The sequence below is a fragment of the Muscardinus avellanarius genome (assembly GCF_963383645.1).
Source record: "Muscardinus avellanarius genome assembly, chromosome: 9".
NCBI lineage: Eukaryota > Metazoa > Chordata > Mammalia > Rodentia > Gliridae > Muscardinus > Muscardinus avellanarius.
Genome location: NC_137795.1, coordinates 40,671,393 through 40,696,543, shown reverse-complemented (window position 1 = coordinate 40,696,543; position 25,151 = coordinate 40,671,393). Strand labels below are relative to the sequence as shown.

The 25,151-nt window shown below is 39.7% G+C and overlaps 1 protein-coding gene across 1 annotated transcript in view; it reads right to left on the bottom strand.

Moving 5' to 3' along the window:
* Positions 1–5,579: 5,579 nt before the first annotated feature.
* The window catches only part of IMMP2L (inner mitochondrial membrane peptidase subunit 2), a gene marked incomplete at both ends in the record, with an annotated part of 874,930 nt that continues 855,358 nt past the window's right edge, over positions 5,580–25,151 (bottom strand). The window contains one exon of the mRNA XM_080701778.1: positions 5,580–5,699. Coding sequence (XP_080557904.1) covers positions 5,580–5,699 — 120 coding nt within the window. The remainder of the gene's footprint in view (positions 5,700–25,151) is intronic.

Here is a 25,151-nt window from a genome sequence, read left to right as displayed (position 1 = left end):
TGACTTTGATACGTTTGTGAATGTACATTATATACATTAGAGAATCTTCCTCTATCCCCTCCCATCCCCCTCAGTTAGGTCGCCTTATTTGTTCATCTATGGTTTCTCCTTCCTTGTCTAGAGTTACTCCTATGATCTATTTTCTCCCTAGCTTTAGTATATTAGGGAGAGGATTCAATTTTTTTTTTCCTTTTTGTGACTGACTAATCTTCTCCATTTCCATCCATTTCCCTGCAAATGACATTAATTTATTCTTTTTTATGGCTAAGAAAAATTCCATTGTGTACATATCCCACAGTTTTGTAATCTATTCATCTGTTGATGGACAGATTGGCTGGTTCCACAGTTTGACAATTGTGAATTGTGTGGTTATGAACATAGATACATATGCATTAGTTTGGTGGTTTAGTTTCCACTCTTGTGGGTAAATACCCAGAAGTGGTATTGCTTGATCATATGGTAGGCTCATTCCCATTCTTCTGAGAATCCTCCATACTGTTTTCCAAAGGAAATTTTTGGCTGCAAGTTGTTTTCTTTCAGAGCTTGGAATATGTTGCTCCAGGCCTTCCTGGATTTCATGACTTGGTTTGCAAAGTCTGGAGTTATTCTAATTGGTTTGCCTTTGAATGTCATTTGGTCTTTGCTTTTGTTGCCTTTAAAATTCTCTCCTTGGCCTCATATGTTAGTTTGACTATTATGTGGCATGGCAAATCTTTTCTCTGATCTAAAGGAGGTTCTATATGTTTTCTGTACCTGTGTATCAACCACTTTTTCTTTGTTTGGAAAATATTCTGATATTTCTTTCAAAAGATTTTTGATCCCATTGGTTTCACCTTTTATTTTCCCTCTTCTATGCCTATTATTCTTAGTTTAACTCTTAAAATTGGGCAATATCTCTTCAATGTTGAATTCACGCTGTAAATTGTTTTTTCTAAATTATATCCTATATGTTTATTTTTGGAATGGTCATCTTTTAAGAGATTTATTTTCCATGTGATCTAGTCTACTGCTTGTATTTTGTATTGATGCTTTCACTTCAATAACTGCATCCTTTACATACTTAAGAGCTTCTTTCTGATTCCTCTTCAGGGTGTCAGATTCTTTGTTTCAGACTCTAAATTCTTTCAGAAATCTCATATCATTTCTACTATTAAAGTTCTTATTTGTCCTTCTGGTGATCTCTGCAATTCTGTGTTGGTGGGTTTTGTTATTGTGGAGTTGTGGGAACTCATTGTTTCCTTGCTATTCTTCTCATGATTTTAAATTTTGGGGGTATTTTTAGTTTGTTTGTTTGTTTTGCAGGTCTGGGGATGGAACCCAGGGACATTCGACCTACAAGCTACACCCCACTGTCCTATCTTTTATTCTTTACTTTGAGACAGGGTCTAAGTTGTGAAGGGCCTAAGTAGCTAAGGCTATTCATGAATCGCGATCCTCTAGTCTCCGCCTCCCAAATGCTGGGATTACAAGTATGCACCCCCAGGCCCGGCCTGATTTCAGATTTCTTAAATTTGTATCTTTGTTGCTTTTGATAGATTTCTCTCACTCTATTGGTTTCAGGTGGTATATTTAAGGGCAAGTTGTGTTGTATTCAGTGGTAAGATTGAGTGTGGAGGGAGGTGCTAAAGGAGTAAATACAAGAATAGAATAGCCAGGCTTGGTTGCATATGTCTATAATCCCAGCATTTGGGAGGCTGAAACAGGAGGATCGCGGTTCATGGACAGCCTCAGCTACTTAGTGAGGTCCCTTGCAACTCAGTGAGACCCTGCTTCTAAATAAAAATAAAAAAATAGGGTGGGGGTATATTTCAGAGGTAGAATGCTCCTGGATTCCATCCCCAGTACCGCAAAAAAAAAAAAAAAAAAAAAAAAAAAAAGACAGAGTAAAGTAGCAGATAGGATCAAGAAGTAAAATGAGAGTTTGAGGCCTTTCTCATTAAAATACTAAAACAGTATGTTAAATCTATGATAAAATCAAGATAAAATATAAACAAATAAATAAAATTAAGATTGAAAATGATAAAATGTATGTTCTAATTATAAAAACCTAAACAAAAAACAGAACAATATTTTTAAGATTACAGATATGGGAGATAAGGAAATGTCAGTTCCAAAAGAAAGAGTAGAAAAAAATTCAATGAAGAAAGTAAATATAACTGCAATAAAAGAAAAAAGAGGGACTATAACCTGAGTGTGGTAGTGTTGATGCAGAGATATAAGAAATTACAATGTGCTTTATTAATAAATAAGTTAATCAATTTTCTGTGTGTGTGTGTGTGTGTGTGTGTGTGTGTGTGTGTGTGTTTACTGGAGATTGAACCTGGGGGCATTTTGCCTCCAAGCTACACTCTCAACCCTTTTCTATTCTTTGTTTTGAAACAGGGTCTTGCATGAGTTGCTAAGAGTCTCACTATATTGCTGAGGCTAGCCTTGAAACTCCAATCCTCCTATCTCAGATTGCAATACACTTCTGAAAAACACAAATTACATACATTTTACATTCTGATGGGAACAGAATGAACACACAATGTAGGATAATAACAATGAGAGTGTTGTTAAGCAAATGAAGCAGCAGAGAGGTACAGATAATGAGAAATGGATGATGGTCTTTCTTTTAGAAAGATGACAGGGAAGACCCACAAAGAGACAAATTTGAGTAGAGACCTGAAATATGTCAAGGATGAAATCATCACACATATATAGATGAGTGTGGACTGGGAAGGAATAGAGAAAAATGTAAACATTTTTATACCTTTGATTAATATTATTGGAGATGAATCCTTTCTAGAGTTTCTACTTGTGACTATAATGTAGTGAAAAATCAGGAGACTAAAAAGCATAATTTAATTAATGCTTTTGAAATATTTTTAAAATTCTAATTTCAAAAGCTCCTAACGCCTCTCTCCTTGTCCTGACAAAATGTATGCCAGTAAAGTTCTAAATCTTTAGTATGATTTTTTTAATTCTATCTTGCTGACCATATGAGTTCATAAACTATATATGCAAGATGAGAGTGAGTGTGCTAATTTGATAGTTTAATAATCATCTTAGTTTAAAAGTTGTTCCATATGCAGTTTAATGAAATATTTGGTATCATTCTGTTATGGCTTGCAAAAAATGAAAAAGAGTACAGATCTAAATCTTCCTGAGGCACAGTCACAATTTTACTTCCTACAAATTAAATGTGAGAAATTCAATACGTACATCTCCCCTCGCCAACAGTTAACTGGGAATAATGTTGAAAACAATTTAGTTGCTGAAATAACTTTATACAGATCATGTTTATAATTTGTAAAGGATAACTCCATTCCACCTGGAAGGCTCAGCCCATGACACTTGTCTGTGAAGGTCACCCCCTTGTCTAAGATTTCCCCAGGAAGAATCACATTTGCCATCTTTTCAGCCCTGTAGCACCTATTTCATGCTCTGTACCTACTGCTAAATTATATGTATCTGTTTGTCTATGACTTCCTCCTTCTCCTGTCAGCAGACTGTGAGAAACTTCCTTTTATACATATTGATTTCCTTAACACAGTATCTAGCATTCATACATTGATTGAACACACTTTTGTTATTAATTTTGTGTAATCATATTACCAAGTTGACCGTGATGAACCCTGCTCTAGACAAGACTAGTTCATACCTAATGGAAGAAAGAATATAAGCACAAACCATGAGTCTACAGTGATTGATGTACTCACAAGTGTGCCTCACAGGCAGTGCAGTGATTAACTCTGCCTGAAGTTGTGCTTCTAAGGAAGTAACTCTTGAGCCAAGTTATTCAACAAGTATTAGGTGTTAACTCTGCTGGCGATGTGCTAGATGGCTAGAGAATGCAAAATTGAGTAAAAAAAAAAATACCATTTACCTCCTCTCTAAAGATTTACAACCTTGAATTAATAGTTTGAGTAAGAATGGGACAGGTAGTCAGTACCAAGTCAGCAAGGCTAGTGGCTGGTTTTCTAAACTTAAAAAACACTGAATTCTTCCACACCAGTGATAAATAGCAGTTCTCCAGGCAGCCCTCCATTTGTTCCCAATTCTACCTTCTTTCAGTGATCCTCAGATCTTCTGTGTGCTAGCAATTAAAGGGTCAACACCCTTAGACACTGAGTATTTTATATACAATTCTAGGGAATATATTTAACTGAGGCGGAACAATTACAAAACTTGAAACAGCAATAAATGTTTGGTAAACTTCAGTTAAAGGCCAGAGTATAAAGTTGCAGTTGGGGAAAAGAAGAAATGGAATTGAAGAATTGAGAAGGGCAGTAAAGGTCCACTGAAAAATTTCAAGCAAATTTGGTATTTACAACAATGATTCTGACCAACCTGAGTAAGTAAGTGCTCACGGATGTTTGTTGAATGAGCTATTGTGATGCTAATAAATTATTAGAAGTAACATATGCCCTTATTATGCATTTTCCCCTATTCCTCTTTCTTTTCCTGTATGCTAATGGGAATTAACATTCACATTTACAAGATGGCTATTCATTATCCAGGATCTTGTCAGCTGATGAAACAGAAGAAAAAGACAAAACGTATACAGGGAATTGATCCAGAGACTCTCTCTAGCATGAATCTCTAACCAAGGAGAAGAAAAGAAAGGAAGGCTAAATAAATGCTACAGACTTTGCATGGAATTTGCCTCCCTATTTGTACAAATTACAAAATTTATTATTCTCTTATTACTCCCCTTTGCAATTGGTGATTTCAGAATTACAGACAAGGGCACTGAGAGATCATTTGGGAGAAAATCAGATGTGGTTGATCTGGAGTGATTTTTTTCCATTTCACTTAGAACTTTTCATTAAATTGTGATTGAATGCTGATAAATGGGCGTATTCATCATTGTGAACAGACATGAGATCACTCTGAAGTTTTAGATTAAAAAGACCAATGAAAAAGGTTTGATTGTATGAACATATTGATAGAATTGGTTTTCCATTACTTTAATTCCTTACTTCCATAAGAGACAATGTGTTCTTCATTAATGGATGTCTGGTTAAATAATCATTAAACACGTGGAAAACAAGACCTGAATAAATCATTGTTTTACTTTAACATCACAGTTTAATCTAGAAATCTCTGCAGTGTAGATACTACTGATTACTCTATGTAGAATTAAATGCCTATTACTCTATGTAGAATATGTATCTTATAATGTTCTAGCTTAACAGTAAATGAAAAAGTATCTCCACTGAATATTAGTTTTCAAAAATCTTTTGTGCAGCTAGCATCAGAATTTTAACTCAAACAACAGAGTGCATATGTACGTGTAATCAAGTTTACTTCCTTTAAGATATATGGGTGTCATACTTTCATTGTCCCAAAAGTCGAATTTTTTTTGGCAATAAACAATAGGACAATAAATTTAATGCAGAATCAGGAGTTATTTAATATTGTTTAATATTTTTAGACTTCCTTTAATAAAGATCACCTCAATGTGGTGACTATTTCTTGCACAATATCCTACTGTTGGGACCTTTCCCTTCTGATGGTTCCTCTTCTCCACCCCACCCCTTGCCCCTGGCTGTAACTGGCTCTTTCAATGCCAGCCACCTGGTAGAGTCCTGTGATCAATCTTCTTCACTATGAACCGGGAAGCGCTCTGGAGGAAGAACAGATTCCAGTTTCTGCCAGCGCTCTGGTGGCCACAGGATATGTGTAGCATGGGCATGCAGAAGTCCCAGGGAAACCTGTGTCCATGGAAAACACAAATAAAGCAACGAAGGTCACCATTAATATCTTTAAAACAGAGTTTGACCCACATCTGACATTCCAGAGAATGATGATGATTAAAATCATAAACATATAGCATTTTCTCAGTAGCTTTATGTATATAAAATCCTTTAATACTCTCAACAACCATTTGAAGTAGTAGTTATTTTTTTCATTTCATAGATCAGAAAACCAAGTCCAGAGAGTTATGAGAATTTCCCAACAGCCACACAGGTACCAAGCACTGGAGTCTGGCTTCAATACCCAGCAGGCCAAAACATTAACCTATGCCCTCCACAGCCTGTTTGTATAAACTCAGAAAGCATTAATCTATTTTATAGACTCAGAATTTCTTCTGGAGTTCCTGTATCTCAGAAAGACTTTCACTTATGGAAAAAATAAACAAAAAACAAAGAGACCTGAAAAATATACATTTTGTAAAAAGTATTGTCCTAGCAAGAGGTAGGTGTGAGTTGGGGTGGGCTGCCTTTGTGAAGAGAACACTGAGCAAGATAGAACTAGTACCTACTATTTTAATTATATTTATTCTGCCCATACATGAACATGGCAGATCTTTCTATCTTCTAAGATCTTCTTTGATTTTTTTTTCAATATTTTATAATTTTCTTTGTAGAGATCTTTTACCTTCTTGGTTAAGTTTATTCCTAAGTATTTTATTTTTTGTGAGAAATCCTGAGTGGAAGTATTTTCTGAATTTCGTTTTCAGTGGATTTATACTTGGTGTACAGAAAACCTTTTGATTTTTTAAGATTGATTTTGTATCCAGACACTCTGCTGAATTTGTTGATCATTTCTATTGGCCTTTTGGTTGAGTTTGTTGGGTTTTCTAAATATAGTATTATGTCATCTGCAAATAGTGAAAGTTTGAATTCTTTTCCTATTTGTACTCCTTTATTTACGTTTCTTGCCTTATTGCTTTGGCTAGAGTCTCAAGTACTATATTGAAAAGAAGTGGTGATAATGGAAATTCTTGTCTTGTTCCTGTTTGTAGGGGGAATTCTCAAAGTTTTTCCCCATTTAATATGATGTTGGCTGTGGGCTTAATGTAGATTGCCTTTATGATATTGAGATATAATCCTTCTATTCCAATTATCTGCAGTGCTTTTATCATAAATGGATGTTGGATTTTATTAAATGCTTTTTCAGCATCTATTGAAATGATCGTGTGATTTTTGTCTTTGGTTCTGTTTATATGATGGATTACATGGTTTGGTTTTCATATGTTAGACCAGCCTTGCATCCCTGGGATGAACCCAACCTGGTCATGGTGTGGCGGACGCCCTGTAATGCACGACACCCGAGACGATCTTCTTCAAGCTCTTTATTGCCCCAAGCTGTTACATCTTCTTCCTCCCCAAGCCCTTCGCGCCCCGCTTATAAGCACCCATCAGCCAATCATGACGGCGATCACGCGGACATCGCCTGATTCTCTAACCACCCATTGGCCGGATGCCGATGGCATGACCTGTTCCCGTGCACACCATGCTCTAGTCGTTGGACTGCGCATGACTTGTTTACAACTTTGGTGCCTCTCCGTACTTCCGTTCAGCGCCATCTTAGAAAAGTCCGCCAGCAAACAAGGGTGGGGCTCGCCACAGCTCCCCCTTTTTGTTTTAAAAGCGCAACAGGCAAGAGTAGAGGTCTGATCTCTGATGCTGGAAGCTAGGACATTGTACTGTCTCCCATCCAGGTGTGTTTCCCTTGATGAGAGCCAGACCCGTCCGATACCCTTTTTCTCAGAGGCGGGATTTGGGGTATCTACCTGCGTGCAATCAGACATGCTCTTCTTGAGATCGCTATCTGCAGGCCGCGTATCTCAAGTGCAATGCTTTGCTTGTCATCCTGAGCGCATTATGCCTTTTCCATTACTGCCAGCCAGACGGTGGGCGACTGACCCGCCTCAACGGCCACAAAGGCCTGGGCTAGAAGTATCTGATCTTTGGCTCTTTGTGTAAATAGCCGTCGCAGACAACAGAGACATAGAATGCACAGGAAGACTAAACAAAATCCCAGAGCCCCCAACCCAGTCCATTCCTTAAGATGGAATGCCGCTCTTTGTATCCAGGAGGCCAACGTCTGGGCGACTTCAGGATCGATTCGGGTGGTGTTGACCTTGACGATCTCCGCATGTAGCTGTTCAGTAAGCATATCAAACTCCTTACTCCAATTTCCTGTAAGATGAGAAGACAACTCTCGAGATAGATTAGCAGTAGTAGCATTCCAGCACAAAACTCCGCATAGTAGCCATATATCAAAGGGATTACTAAAGATAGATTGAGTTGGATTTTGATTAGTGAAATTATAACCTCTAAAGGTGGAATTAACAAAGGTACCAATGCGGGGAGAAAAGGTAAAATGGGGGGAGGCCCATTGCAAAAGGCGGGCCTGGCAGCCTGTCCAAGGGGGCGCTAAAGACTGCCTCGACAACGTGGAGCCCATCGTGGCTGAGCCCTTGGGGTATCAGAAGAATTTAAGAACTGTACAGGCCACAAACCCTGTATCCAATATGCAGAAGCATTAGCAATACCATCGCTAGAAACATTAGGTGTCATAAACCATCCTGCAGCCTGAGGGGACAAAAATATACACGGCCTGGAATCATCAGGGGATTGAAGCGTCAAACATAAAGCTCCAGGAAGCTGTATATTATAAGATTACTCCATGCTGGTTGTAGGCCGATTGTCATAATGAGGAGGTATATCCATGTCCCTGATGCCATCTTGTGGAATCCGACGTGTCAGCCTTTCCGGTACCCAGAGTGGATCTGTTCCGTCCTGTGGAAACACACAGACAGAGCCTCGGGCCCATGTGAGCACTGGATCAGGGCCCTTCCACTGACCTGTGAGTACATCCTTCCATTTTGCCATCTCCTGAGGAATCGCAGTGGCTCCAAAGTGCCGGTCTGCAGCCGATTTACCATTGACATCCAGATTTAAAAAATTTAGAGTAAAAAGTGCCAATGATAATCGCTGTTTTGGTTTGAGATCCGCCCCTATTCCCCCTTTTTGTTTTATTAAACATTCTTTTAATGTGCGATGTGCACGTTCAACAACGCCTTGGCCCTGAGGATTATAAGGGAGACCATGTTTAAGCAGTATTCCCATCTGCTTGCAGAAAGATGTAAATTTTTGTGAGGTGTAAGCCGGGCCGTTATCGGTTTTAATCTCTTTAGGCGCATTCCATGCTGCCCAAGCCTCAAGGCAATGTGCAATAACATCATAGGCCCTTTCTCCTGCATGAGCGGAAGCATATATAATCCCAGAGGCCGTATCAATGGACACATGCACATACTTAACAGTGCCAAACTCAGGTATGTGAGTCACATCCATCTGCCATAAATGTAATGGAAGTAGGCCTCGCGGGCAAACACCAACAACCGGGGAAGGTATAAACGGTGCACAAGCACCGCAAGTCTTAACAATTTCACGGGCTTGGCTACGAGGGATAGCAAATTTAAGCTGCAAAGTTTTAGCATTTACATGGAATTGGTGATGAAACTCCTTTGCCCGTTGTAGCGGTGTAAGAAAGAAGATCATAGGCAACTTAGTGAGTTTGTCCACAATATCATTACCATGGGTAACCGGTCCAGGCAGACCCGTATGTGCCCTAACATGTTGTATATAAAAGGGATTATTTCTTTTCCAAATTAAGTGTTGAATGTCCGAGGCCAGACAATGGATTGGGGTCTGCGTAGATATTTGTCCCGCGCATTCCAAACTTTTAACTAATTCTACAGCATACGAGGAATCTGACAGCAAATTAAAAGAAAATGTATATGCTTTAAATACCTCTAAAATAATATGTAATTCAACTAGCTGAGGTGATCTATGCTCATATTGTATGACTATGGGGTCTTGGCCTTCAATTACAAAGGCTCCTAACCCTGTTTTGGATCCGTCTGTAAATATATTAGGAGCATGGGGTATCGGCTTATCTTTGGTTACGATGGGGAAGATTATAGGATGCTTTTCCACAAAATGCAATATAGGGTCTGAAGGCAAATGATTATCTATCTCCCCTACAAATGTGTAGCGTAATATGGCCCACTCATCTATGGTCGTCTGTAATGTTAATATTTGATGTTTACTATAAGGAATGATAAGCTTATCGGGGTTTTGGCCAAAGTGTTGAATGCATTGCTGGATAGCCATAGTAGCAACCTTAGCTACCATAGAGGGGTAATGTTCTATAATCCTTTGAGGGGAAATTTTAGGATGAATCCACAACAGAGGTCCTTGCTGCCACAAAACTCCAGTAGGTTGTAACTTAGTAGCTAATATACATGCCCAAATGGGATCCTCTGGTGATACACGTTTAAGGGAGGCCTTAGTCAAAGCCTGTTCAATTAATGTTAAGGCACTCCGAGCTTCAGGTGTCAGTGTTCGCGGGGAAGTCAATGAAGAATCCCCCATCAGGATCGTGTATAAGGGCTTCAACATATGATTGGGAATTCTTAAAGCAGGTCGAACCCAATTGATATCCCCTAGTAATTTTTGAAAATCATTCAATGTATGCAATTGGTCTGTGCGTATAATAACCTTTTGGGGCCTAATAAAACGGGGATAAAGAACATTTCCTAAAAATTGAATGACAGTGCCCTTTTGTATCTTTTCAGATGCTATTATCAGATTCCTACTCTCTAGAGTCTTGACAAGCATGCAAAATGCCTCTTCTAGTTGTTTTTCCTCTCCACAGGCTATCAAAATATCATCCATATAATGGCAGCACCGTACGCATGGAAATTCCTCTCTAACAGGTTGCAAAGCAGCATCCACATACAATTGACATAGAGTAGGGCTGTTGGCCATACCCTGAGGAAGCACTTTCCACTCATATCTCTGATCAATTTGTTCGTGATTCACAGAGGGCACTGTAAAGGCAAAGCGTGGGGTATCCTGAACATGAAGAGGTATAGAGAAGAAGCAATCTTTTATATCTACTACTATAACAGGCCAAAATTGTGGGATAGCCGAAAGAAGAGGAAGACCATGTTGAACAGGTCCCATACTTTGCATTTGATCATTAATAGCTCGAAGATCATGCAATAATCTCCATTTTCCTGATTTCTTTTTTATTACAAATATGGGCGTGTTCCAGGGGGACGTGGAGGGCTGGATATGGCCTAATGCTAACTGTTCTTTGACTAACTCCTGAGCCGCCTCTACTTTTTGCCGGGGGAGGGGCCACTGGGAAACCCATATTGGATCCCCCGTTTTCCAAGTAATGGGAATTGTCTTCCCAGTGGCTACTTCCCAAAACCCAGGCCCCGGGCATCATTTTGTCCTTCATTAGGAACGGGGCTCTTGCGCCCTTGAAGATGTTTGCCCAGCCCGTATGACGGGTGAAAGCCCTGTTTTATAAGCATTTGTTGTGCTTGGGGGGAGTAGTCATTTTGTAAATGAAAACCCATATCCGAAAGTAAATCTCGTCCCCACAAGGAGACCGGAATTTCCAACTTATATGGTGTAAAAGTGCCAGAGTGCCTTTCCTGATCCTCCCAGTGGAGAGGCCTTGCACTGACATCAGGAGTTTGGACGTATCCCAGCCCTCTAAGCTGTGTGTCAGCCTTTTTTATAGGCCAAGCAGGCGGCCAATCTTTGGAAGCTATCACACTTGTATCTGCTCCTGTATCAAGTAACCCTAGAATAGATTTTCCTTCCACTTTTAAGGTAATTAAGGGTCGCTTCCCCATATCAAACGCAAGTGATATAATGTTAGTACCAGAGGAACCAAACCCCTTTTCCCCCCGTTGATTTTGCTTAGAGGGGAACAGAGAATGTAAACTGGGTAACACTAGTAACTGGGCTATTCTATCACCGGGAGAGATGGCCACAATTCCCCGGGGGGCAGAAATCATAACTTTTATAATCCCCTCATAATCTTGATCAATAACCCCGGGATGGGTAACGAGGCCTTTTAAGGTGGATGATGATCGTCCCAAAACCAGGCCCACGGTTTCTGGGGGTAATGGACCAGACATATCGGTTGGCATGACTTGAATTCCCATTCGAGGGGTTAATACCAACCGGGTGGTGGCACAGAGGTCCAATCCCGCTGAACCGGGAGTGGCTCTCCTGATTCCTTGGGTTGGTGCAGATTGGGCCATGGGGGTGTCTGGTCCGTCTCCATAGCACTGTACATTTGTTGGCCCCCATACTTGTAAGGGCCCTGAGGGGAAGGGCCCCGTTTCCCGTTTTTTGGCGGTTGACGGCCCTGTTCTGGCAAAGCATGAGAAGATAAAACATTGCCATCGATATCCTTCACAGATCGACACTCTGCGGTGGGATGCCTGCCTTTCCTGCAGCGTTTACATAAATCTGGCGGAGCTTGCTGTGGCGGGGCAGCACGTTTAGGGCAATCCCTCTTTAGGTGTCCCGCCGCCCCGCAGGAAAAACAATTGCCCAACCGGGTATTATTGTTGTTCTTTTGCCGACCAGAGGCCTGCAAGATCGCAGCGGCTAACCCTGAATTTGTTAAAGGCCCACCAAGTTCTCTGCACAGTTTCATCCACACCTCTAAGCCTCTATTTTTATAGGGGTTTATGGCCTGTCTGCATTCTGAATTGCATTGTTCAAAAATAAGTTGTTTAACAAGAGGCATGGCTGCATCGACATCTCCAAATATTCGTCCAGCAGCCTCTATTATTCTGGCCACAAAATCAGCAAAAGGCTCGTTAGGCCCCTGAATTATTTTGGTAAGATTGCCCGATACCTCCCCTTTATTAGGAAGCCCTTTCCAGGCTCTAATGGCTAAATTATTTATTTGTTCGTATATCTGTTGAGGAAAACATGTTTGGTTATTTGCGAACTGTCCCTGCCCCAAGAGCATGTCTACATTCCAGGCAGGCTGCCCAGCGGCTTGATTGGCTGCCGCCTGTTCAGTTGCAAACTTGATCAAGAAAGCCTTCCAATCCAAGTACTGTCCTGGAGTCAGGGCCGCTCGGGCCAAATTTTGCCAATCTCCAGGAGTCATGGCATATCTGTGAATACTTTCCAGGGTAGCCACAGTATACGCAGCATTTGTGCCGTATGTTCGCACTGACTCAGCAATATGTTTTACTAGTTTGTAATCTAAAGGCTCATGGTAACGAGGCCCTCCGCCCTGCGGCTGAAATACGGGAAAAGCTTGTCTAGCCATCAACACCTCCGGCTCCCTCCATACCTTTTCATGAAAGGAACGACCCCCGGTCGGTCTTAAACGCTCGGGGGCCGAAGGATTATAGGGAGGAGGAAGGGACCCCTGGGAGGAATATGTATCCACGGTCATTTTGCTGACTTCCTTTTCTATGGCAACAAGTTCCTCATCCGATTCTCCCTCCCCATCCGAGCCCTGTTCGCTAGTGGGGTGAGAGGAAATAGATCGTTCCTCTTTTAGCTGATCTAGGGCAGCTTGCCCCTCCTGTACTAATGGTTTATAGCATTTTTGTTCTAGGCACGCTCGTATGAGGCGCCACAAAGGGTAGGTTCCTCCTGATACCAGATTGTCCTTCTCTGCCCGTTCTATGTCCTTACCTAGTTTATCCCAGCTCGACAGGGTTAAATTTCCCGAAACCGCAAACCAGGGAGCTGCCTCATCTACTTGGCTTAGAAAGTTTTGAATGGTCTTGTCTCTTAGTTTTAATCCCTTTCCATTTAATAGGGCTTTTAAAGCCTTCTGTATCGGGTGTGAAGGGTTATTCCCCATAGCGACACTCAGGACCAGCCTGAGAATCTAGTACAACCTCCTTTTGGAGCTCCCCTTTGTCCGTACGGAGTTGGGGAAATAATATTTTTACCTTTATAATCCTCTGTTCTCCAGAGCCTCCCAAATCCCGGGAGTACTTACCAGCCGGCTGCCTTGGGAGAGCGGAAGTTCTGATCGTCTGCAAAACGAAAGCTGCTTCGATTCCCCGTACGGGCCACCAAATGGCGGACGCCCTGTAATGCACGACACCCGAGACGATCTTCTTCAAGCTCTTTATTGCCCCAAGCTGTTACATCTTCTTCCTCCCCAAGCCCTTCGTGCCCCGCTTATAAGCACCCATCAGCCAATCATGACGGCGATCACGCGGACATCGCCTGATTCTCTAACCACCCATTGGCCGGATGCCGATGGCATGACCTGTTCCCGTGCACACCATGCTCTAGTCGTTGGACTGCGCATGACTTGTTTACAACTTTGGTGCCTCTCCGTACTTCCGTTCAGCGCCATCTTAGAAAAGTCCGCCAGCAAACAAGGGTGGGGCTCGCCACAATGGTGTATAATTTTCTTGATGTGGTTTTGAATACATGTTGCTAGTATTTTGTTTAGCAGTTTTGCATCCAAATTCATCAAAGATATAGGCCTGTAGTTCTTCTTCCTTGAACTGTCTTTATTTGGTTTTGGTATTAATGTGATGTTGGCTTCATAGAATGTATTTGGGAGAGTCCCATTTTTTCTATTTCATGAAATAGATTGAGGAGTATTGGTATGAGCTCCTCTATAATGGTTTTATAGAATTCTCTTGGCAAACCATCTGGGTCTGGGCTTTACTTTGATGGTAGATTCTTTTTTGCTGTTTCAATCTCTTTGATTGTTATTAGTTGGTTTAAATTTTCTATATCTTCTTGACTTAGTTTAGGAAGGTTGTATTTATCTAGAAAGTTATCAATTTCCTCCAGATATTCCATTTTGTTGGAGTATAGTTTTTTAAAGTAGTTTCTGATAATCCTCTGGATTTATACCCTGTCAGTTGTAATCTCTCCTTCTTCATCATCCTTCCAAAAGTGATCTATAGATTCAACACATTGCCCATTAAATTACCAAGATCATTCTTCACAGACAGAAAATTCAGTCCTTAAATTTATTTGGAAAAAAAAAAAAAACAGAATAGCCAGAGTAGTTCTCAGCAACAAAAACCATGCTGGAGGAATCACAATACCTGACTTTAAACTATACTACAAAGCTATTGTAATAAAAACATCATGGTACTGGCACAAAAACAGATAAATAAACCAATGGAGCAGAACAGAATACCGAGAAAAAAATCCACACACTTATAACCAATTGATTTTTGACAAAGGGGCCAAAAACATACACTAGAATAAAGATTGCCTATTTAACAAATGGTGTTGGCAAAACTGGTTAACCATATGCAGAAAATTGGAAATTAATCCCACTTTCTCACCCTGCACAAGAGCCAATTGAAGATGGATCAAAGACTTGGAAATTAGACCAGAGACCTTGAGGCCCCTTAAAAAGGGCATAGGTCTAACACTGCAAAACATAGGCACAGATAAACACTTTCTCAACAAGACCCCAAAGGTACAACAAACTAAAAGGCGAATCAATACACGGGATTGCATGAAACTGAAAAGCTTCTGTCCAGCAAAGGTAACTGTCAAGAACCACAATTGAGAGCCAACAGAATGCGAGAGGTTTTTTGCCACCTACTCCTCAGATAGAGGACTAATATCTAGAATATACAGAGAACTCAAGAAACTCAACACTAAAAAAAACCAAATAATCCAATAAAAATGGGCAAGCAAACTAAATAGACACTTTATGAAAGGAGAAATTCAAATGTCTAATATATGCATGAAAAAATTCTCAACATCATTGGCAATCAGAAAATCAAAACTACCCTGAGATTTACCTAATTCCAACTAGAATGGCAATCATTCAAAACACAAACAAATGCTGGCAAGGATGTGGAGAAGTGGGAACTCTGAAACATTGTTGGGGGGATTGCAAATTAGTACAACCACTTTGGAAAACAGTATGGAGAATCCTCAGAAGAATGGGAACAGATTTACCATTCAATCCAGCAATACCATTCTGGGTATCTACCCAAAAGAAAGTAAACCAAACTATCAAACTAATACATGTGTATCTATGTTCATAGCTGCACAATTCACCATAGCCAAACTATGGAACCAGCCAAGATGCCCATCAGCAGATGGATGGATTACAAAACTTGGGATATGTACACAATGGTATTTTATTCAGCCATAAAAAATACAATTACATCATTTACAGGGAAATGGATGGAACTGGAGGATATTATGCTAAGTGAGATTAGTCAACCACAAATATAAGAAATTATATCCTTCCCCTAATATGCAAAAGCTAAGGAGAAATGGGTCATAGGAGGAAATCTAAAAGAAAAAGGAAATCCTATAGAGGAGCAAATAAGACAACCTAATTGTGGGGATAGGAAGGGGGAAGAAAGAAACTCTCTAAAGCACATGCTGTACTTATTCATATCGTAGTCAACTACTAAGCCAAACATGGGAAGGATGGATGGGGAGAGAGTGGGGTGGGTACCTGATAGGGGATAACTGGGTGATGTGTGCATTTATGTCTACACAATTTTTTTTTACCATATTATGATGTATTAATACAACACACCAATAAAATAAAAAAAGAACTAATACCTACTGAGAGGGGTGGAATACAAGATGGAAGCTCAACAGGTGTAATGGGAAAACGTGTGAAGGTCACTGCAATGGTAAAGAGCCCCAGCAGCAGAGGTGAGCAGTTATCTACTAAGAGAAACCTAAGGCTGAGCCCAGACATGGAAAATGACTTTTAAACACTTTAGTCTCCCTAAAGACGTCAACTTCAATGAGCAGGAGAAGAAGGCAAATGTGTTTAAAAGGCAGATAGGGCCCTGTCCTCAAAGATCACCTTTCAACAGGTGTGAAGCAGGGACTAAAAATCTGTTCTTATTTTGCTATTGTATTTATTGTTCCTATCAGGTAATATTTTAATGGTACTTAAAAGCTGTTTACAAAACACTCATACTTATCCTATATTTTCTGAGTTTTATCTATAAATCACACACTATATGTCCATTTTATTTATCAATTATTTCAAGTATGTTTCCTATAAATTGGCCATAGAGACTGACATACAAATATTGCTTTTATTGAATCTCTTCTGTCTATTACCACATGAATTTTAAAAGTCTGGTTGCCCAGATATTCAAAACATGGAGAGACTTTCAAAAGGATAATCAGAAACACATAATAGGAGGAAAAGAAGAAGAAAAAAAGGGGAAAGGAAAACCATAAAAATTTGAAATATCAACAAAATAAGCACAAAGCATAGCAAAAAGCCCACGGATTTTTCTCCAATTTATTTTGAACTTAAACCTATAGAAACTTTGAAAGAATGGCACAAAGAAAAAAAAACCCAGCTCTATCTTTCAAAAGTCACCAGTTATTTGCATTTTTCTGCATTCATTTTTCTCTTATTGTATATTTGTTTGTGTATGTGTATGTGTACTATACATCTTCTTTCCTGAGCTATTTGAAAGTTATTGACATCATAATTAATTTACCCCTAAATACCACAACATGCATTTCCCAGGAACTAAGACCCTTTCCTATATCAACCTGGTACCATCATTATATGTAAGATATTTAATATTAATACCAAACTTCTTGGTATGCAGTCCATTCTCCACATTTTCCAACTTTCCCAATAATACCTTTTATAGCCATTTTATTTTTAAGATTAAGAATTGAATCAAAGACTTTAAATTGCATTTGGTAGTCATTAGTTGCTCCACCTACCTTTAGTTTACTGTAACCTGGAATCCAAGACAGTTGCTTATAAAATGTCCCATACATAGCACTGCCTGATTTTCCCCTCTTGAATAAATGCAATATAAATGTTTTTGGCAAGACTAAAATAGAGTTGATCCTGTATTCTTCCCATTTATCCTGTCAGGAGGCACAGAATATCAGTTTGTCCTACTGCCATAATGGTAAATTTGATAGCTCAAGATGATGGTGGCCAGATATCTTTATTTGCAAACACAGTTTTTCCTTTGTAATTAAGCAATCTGTGGGATATTTTGAAATTGTGCAAATATCTGTATGCCAAAAACATTTTGTCTAGTGGTTCTGTCATCTATTAATGATTCTGTCTTAATTAGTTATTACACTAGAGATTACAAAAACAGTGAGTTTCTTTTATTATTTATCTTCTATTTATTAGTTGGTATTCTTCTCTAAAAATGCTTCTCTTTCCCATTTAGCCCCAACTGCTTCTATTTTAATATCAAACACTTCTTTTTTAAGTCAAAATTGTTACCATCTTTTCCTTGTTTGCTGGATGTTCAAATGTCCTAAGTTTGGCCAGTGGGGGCTCCGTGTATTTTAGCCATGTCTCCCTCAGTCCTTGGGCACTTTCTTACTTTTTTGTAGCAGTTGTTACAGGCTTACCTTGTAACTTACTTCCATACTGCACTTGATATTAGACATCTCTTAAAATGACTTGAGTTATTTTAGCAAGAGACAGTATTTAAAAACCAAGGACTAGTACTAGGTGTGCTCACTGATCTTGGGGTATCAGTACTCTATGACATTTCAGGGAATAAATACAAAAAAATCCAATACCAAAAGACTCCCCTTTACCTTCCCTCCTTTCTGCATTTTATCTCTTTTCTATATTTTATATCCCTTCTATATTTTATCTCTATAGTGAGTACCCTGGCTTCCCACAACATTAACACACTTACTCATTTACATGTTAATAAAATACATACAGAATGATTTCAGGGTGACTATACTATAATCACTACCAACAACATATTTACTGGTTAAAAGTCAAGATCTTTTGGAAATTATTTTGGTTCCTGAATAAGGCCATTTCTCTTGCCAATAACTGAATTTACAGACGGAGTGAGGTATCAAGAAAAGAGATTTATGTTGGTTCATGGTTCTGGTGGTAAAAGACCTAGAGGCTGTACTTGCTGATGGTCATACTACTGGGAAAGTCCTGAGGTGGCACAGGGCATCACATGGCAAGAGAGAAGGAGAGTGCATGTGTGTGTCTGTCTGGTCACTCCTCCTCCTCCCCATCTTCCTCCTCCCCCTCCTCTTCCTCCTCCTCTTCCTCCTCCTCCTCCTCCTCTTCCTCCTCCTCCTCCTCCTCCTCCTCTTCCTCCTCCTCTTCCTCCTCCTCCTCCTCCTCCTCCTCCTCCTCCTCCTCCTCCTCCTCCTCCTCCTCCTCCTAGTGATTAAATTCAGTGGCATCCTACCTCTGAACTATATTTGTAGCCCTTTTTAATTTTTGGTTTATTTGTTTTGAAACAGGGTCTTGCTAGATTGCTAGAAGTTCCTCTATGTTGATAAGTTTGTCCTCAAAACCGTGATCCTCCTGTCTCAGCCTCCCAAGTACTGGGATTACTGGCATGTACCACCACATCTGGCCTACTCTTCTTATAAAGCCACCGGGATTCTGTCTGAGGGGCTCCACTTTAATGACCTTATCTAATCTTTGTCACATACCAAATGCCCCAATTGCAAACACCACAATTAGATTAAGTTTCCATCCTCTTAATACCTCACGATGGGGGCTAACCTCCCGCAAGAGTTCTGAGAGACATACTATTTTTAAGTATAGGAGTCCTTAAAGGTATCGTATTTGAAGAGTGTCTGGTAGAGTCTTTTATTCAAAGTCAATTTGAATCAATTGTTTTTCCTCTCAAGCGCAGTTATAATACTATTTCATAAACAGGTTCACTTGTTTCTCTTCACTTCTAGAATTCATTTTTTGTCAGTCTGTTTTGACTCAGATTTGTTTTTCAATGTATAAACATGGTTCAAGAGTAAAAATTACAATTGCAGCATTTACAGGGAAATGTCACAAAAAGCAAGGAATTGGATGCTTTCCCTAATATATGAAAGCTAAGGTGAAAGGGGTCATAGGAGAAGATTCTATAGAGGAGCAAATAAGGCAACCTAACTGTGGGGATGGGAGGGGGAGAAGGAACCTAAAGCACACGATATACTGATGTACTTATTCATATCATAGTCAACCACTAAGCCAAGCATGAGAGGGAGGGAGAGGGAGGGAGTGGGGTGGGACTGGGTGGAAGCTGGGTGTGTAATGTGTGCATTTATGTCTACACAAGATTTTTGCTTCATTATGATGTATAAATATAATGCACCAATAAATTTTTTTTAAAAAAAGTAAAAATTACTTTTAAAAGGAATAGCAGGGCTGAGGATATAGCTTCCTGGGAGAAGGAACTGGCCACCATATATAAGGCCCTGAGTTCCAATTCTCATCACTGAAAGAAATGAAGGGAAAGAAGGAAAGAAGGAAAGAAAGAAAGAAAGAAAAAAGAAAGGAAAGAAAGAGGCATATAATGCCTTCCTCTTTCCCAAAGATGTCCACATCTTTATTGTTAGAAGCTATGAATATGCTATATTAAGAGGAAAATGGGAATTAAGGTTGCTAAATAGTTTATCTTAGGATAATGAGAATATTCTGCATAGTCTCAGGCGCCCAGATGTCACCAGAAGGGCCCTCAAATGTGAGAAGGTAAGTACAGTATATTCCAGAACACCCCAGGTAACCATGCCAACCATGTGAACAGTCAGGAAATACTTCCTAGACTTGAATGCTCTGTCTTGTCTTGGATCTTTGTTTTTTGTTAATAGGTCTACAAACATGCAGAAAGTATTGTGAACACCGGGGAATATGAAAATCCAGAAATATATCAACTTTTTCAAAATTAAAAGTTAACATTTCAGGTACAGATTTGGCCTCCACACCTGCTATATTAGTTAGGGTTCTCCAGAGAAACAAAGAGTTATAATGTAAGATTTATTTTAAGGAGTTAGCATGTGTTACTGTGGAAACTTGGTTAAGTCTAAATCTAATGGAGGTGGGGAGATGAAGAAAAGAGACCCAGACCTTGCGGTTTGAGTCCAAAGGCAGTCAGCTGGCAGATTAGGAGGAGTTCATGTTCTAGATGAGGTAGCAGGAGCTCTGTTGGTTTGTTTTCTTTTTCTTGAGGGAAATTATCGTATTGCTCTACTCAGGGCTTCAACTGATTTGAGGAGGCATGCTCACATTGCAGGGACAATTTGCTTTACTCAAAATCCACTGATTTAAATAAAAACCTCACTCAAAACATGCTCACAGAAATATCCAGAATGTTTGACCAAATCTGGGTACTGTAGCCCAGAAAAATTGGCATATAAAATTAGCCTTCAGCCAGGCGTGGTGGCGCACGCTTGTAATCCCCGAGCTTGGGAGGCAGAGGCAGGAGGATCGCGCAGGTTCGAAGCCAGCCGCGTGCACTGGCTTAGGAGACCCTGTTTCCAAATAAAAATGTAAAAATGGGTCTGGGAGTGTAGCCCGGAGGTAGAAGGGCTTCCAGGAACCCCAGTAGCACCAAAAAAAAAAATTAGCCTTCATACCTGAGAAGTACAATCCTTCTCCTCCTGTTCTTCTTTTCTTCAGGCAGTATCACTCTCAGTGTTTACTACCTGCCGAGCAGTGCTTTGAATGATGTACATGAACTGACTCATTTACTGCTCTCAGTAACTTGCCAGGCAGGCACGTTTATTGTCTCTACTTAACTGTTGAGGGAACCTATGTACAGCAACATATCTTTTGAGCTGAGACTCTAATAATATGAACTCTAGTTCGAGAACACATGGGTCATAATTTATGATCCAAGCAAGACACACACACACACACACACACACACACACACACACATGTACTAGGATTACAGGTGTGCACCACTAAGCCCAAGTGGATGTACTGTCACACTATCTTCATTAGGTCAGGATAGTAAGAGGAAAGTAGTGGTCCTGGGCAAATTAGGACATGGCTGCCCTACTGCTTGATCCTGCAAGGTCCCGTATCTTTTTCTGAGAAAACTAGATTCATCAAAAGAAAATGAATGTTTGTTGTTATTGTTATGAACTGAGCCCCCCCCCACCAAAGTTATAAATTGCTGCTTTAACAGCCAACAAGTATCTCAGAATGTGACTATGTTTGGAGGTGTGGCGATAATCCAACTTAATCTTATAAGAAGAGATTAGGACACACAGCCAAACACCAGGCACATGTGCACACACAGGAAAAACCATGTGAAAAGACAGCAAACATGGTCATTTACAAACCAAGAAGAGAGGCCTTCAAAGAAACCAGACCTGCTGTTCCCTCAATATATAGCATCTAGCTCCAGAACTATGAGAAAATTAAGTTTTGTTATTTAAGCCGTACAATGATTGGTAGTAATTTTGTTTTGACAGCCATACCAAATTAAATGTATGTCAATAAAAAGGAGTTAAAGGTGAGGTTCACAATGTGTCCCAATTCTCATTTAAGTAGGAGATAAAAGGCATGTTGAGGAAAAAAGAAAAACATCTTTTTTATTGAGGAGAGAAAAGAGAGATACTTTAGTAGTCAGATGCAGTGGCCCACACCTACAATCCCAATACTTAGGAGGCTGAGACAGGAGGATCATAGGTTCAAGGTCATTCTCAGAAACTTAGCAAGACCCTGTTTCAAAATTTATTAAAAAAAAAGGGCTGAGGGTGGTAACTTGAAGATAGAGTACCCCTGAATTCAATCTCTTGTATGAGAGAGAGAAAAGGACAGAGAGAGAAAGAGAGAAATGCCTAAGTACATACAATACTTCTAATATGTCAAACACTTGGACTAATTGCTATAGCTTGGCTTTCAAATGTTTTTTAAAGGCCCATGTCTTAAAGACTTTTTCCCCGGATGTGGTTCTATTAGAGGTGGAAGAACCTTTAAGAGGTGGAACCTAGTTGGAGTTCTTCTAGTTGGAATACTCTCTGAAGACCTTGGGGCCTCAGCCCCTTCTCTCCTCTCTCTTGTACTGCAGGTGAACATTTACCACAAGCCCCAAAGCAACAGGGCCAACCAATCATGGAATGAAACCTCCAAAACAGAGGGCCAAAAAATTCTCAAACAAAATATTTTCTCTTTACAAGCAGATTATCTCAAGTATTTGTTACAGTAACAAAATTTGACTGATGTAGCAAAAACGCAGCATCTTACAGAAACTCGATTCTTTGTGTCCCATGTAGAAATGTGTCTCCTCAGTGGATTTATAATAGATTCCAGATATTAAGGATCTACTTTTACAGTAAAACTTAAAAATCAAGAGACAGGAGGATCTCAGTTCATGGTCAGCCTCAGCTATTGAGGCTCTCCACAACTTAGTGAGACCCTGTTTCAAAATAATTAAAACTATGGCTGGGGTATAGCTCGGGAGTAGAATGCCCCTGGGTTCAATTCCCAGTACAGCAAAATAAATAATAAATAAATAAACAAAAAAATAAATAAATAAAATAAAAAATTCAACACAAAAAGATACTAAAAAAAAAAAAAAAACTATTGCAAACCTGTATCGGATCTCTGTATATTTAGTATCTACTGAATGAGAAAACACGTCCACCCACATATAAGAATGGGCATCTTACAATAACTCTGCTGTCCTTGGGGGCCACTGAGCCTACATATTGGTAGTCAGAGGTGTAGAATAGTAGTCACCAAATTGTTTTGATTTTGTACCCCATCAGCATAGTTTTTTTTTTTTTTTAGAATTTACTTATATTTTTAAAATACATATGTAATTAACAACCTGTACAATCAAACATTTGCCAACTTCAAATTTTTATTTTTAGATTCAAAAGAAGTTCTATTTTTCCTGCATCCCGGGTACCAATGTACATGCCACCTGAATAAGGATGCTCCCTACTTTATTGTTTTTAGTGTGTGTGTGTGTGTGTGTGTGTGTGTGTGTGTGTGTGTGTGTACTGGGGTTCCTGGAAACCCTTCTACCTTCGGGCTACACTACCAGACCTATTTTTATATTTTATTTGGAAACAGGGTCTCTTAAGCCATCACAGCTGGCTTCGAACCTGCGAGATCCTCCTGTCTCCACCTCCCAAGCGCGGGGATTACAAACATGCAGCATGTACCACCATGCCCAGCAGGATGTTCCCTACTTTAGAGACAGCCCTACTTTAGATACAGCTGCTTGAGGAAACACTAAAAGCACTGGCTGGAAAGCCATCAGTCAGTGCTATCAACCAACCAGTTTGTCTACAAAATGCCAAGGAACCACATGGACTAAATTTACACTGAATTGCTTGTCAATTAATTGGCTTCACTAAGAAGCTACTTTAGCATCAGGCAGACTCAGCCTTCAGAAGCCCAGCTTTCCCTTCAGGTGGCAGGGCACAGGCCAGGCGTGCAGAGCTGCAGGTCCCCGCACCCCCTCCCCACAGGCATTTATTTTACTGGGAATTAAACTCAGGAGCATTCTACCTCCAAGCTACAACCCTAGACTATTTTTTTAAATTTGAAAACAGGGTCTCACTAAGTTGCTGAGAGCCTTGCTAAGTACCTGAGGCTAGCTTTGAACCTGTGATCTTCCTGTCTCAGCCTCCAAGTTCTGGGATTACAGGCATCATGTGCCATCATGTCTAGGTCCTATTTATTTTTATTATTTTTCATTGGTGCATTGTAGTCATATATCTTAATGGGGTACAAAATGGTAGAGGCATACATGCACACATCACTCATTTAGCCCTTCCTCATTTCCTACCCTACTCCCTTCCATCCTCCCTTCTCATGTTTGGCTTAGTGATCAACTTTGATATGTTTGTGAATGTTTATTTTTTTAATTAAAATAGAGTCTTGCTATGTCGCCTTGGCTGGCCTCGAACTTGTCATCTTTCTGTCTCAGCCTCCTGGGTACTGGTGTTGCAGGTGTGCACCACCATGCCTGGCTAACAAAGGCCTTTTTAAGACGTTCAGAATTAGAGTCAGGGTTAGAGAAGGATCCGTGTGAGAAAGGAGATAAAGTACAAAACTTGAAAGTTCATTTGATTAAAATGTTTTCTAAGTAGGAAAAACAAACACATTTTATCTGCATTATTAGCAAATAAAATCTGCCTTTGATGAATTTACTTAGCAGCATAGGAAGAGGGGGAAATTTCCACATGAACAAAGCATTAGGCAGATGATATTTATTTTACAATATTAAATTATCTACAATTATGTTTGAAAATTAAATCAAACTGGAATATTCAAACTTTAAGAACATTGTTTTAAAATAAATATTGGTTTCACAAGGCTTAAAGAAATAGCTTTGTAATCAGACACTCAAGCTTTTTCATAGTCTCATCTTTCTAAACATCTTTTTGATTCTCTGGACTGCCTTAAGACATATACATAATTGTTTAGAAAACAGTACCAGGTGACATGAGAAGTAATGTAACCAGTGATAGTGTGCCAAGATGGGAAGATGGCAAACTATTCCTAATAAAGACCTGTGATACAATCTCAAAGACAAAATGTGGGACTTAAAACACATTTACATGATATATATGTATATGTATGTATACATATGTACATATACATACATACATACATACATATACATATATACACACACTTAAATATTTAAATTATTTTAAATTCATGGCATCTTCTCAAGAAATATTATTATAAAGGCAAAGAAAATTGGTAGGAATTGTCCCTGGTGACTATCATTTTCCAACAAGACAAAGAAACAATGATAGAACAGAGAGTAGCTTATCACAGTTGGCCCCCAGCCTCCTGGGATTGTTCCCAGGTGCTGATTTGGGCCATGG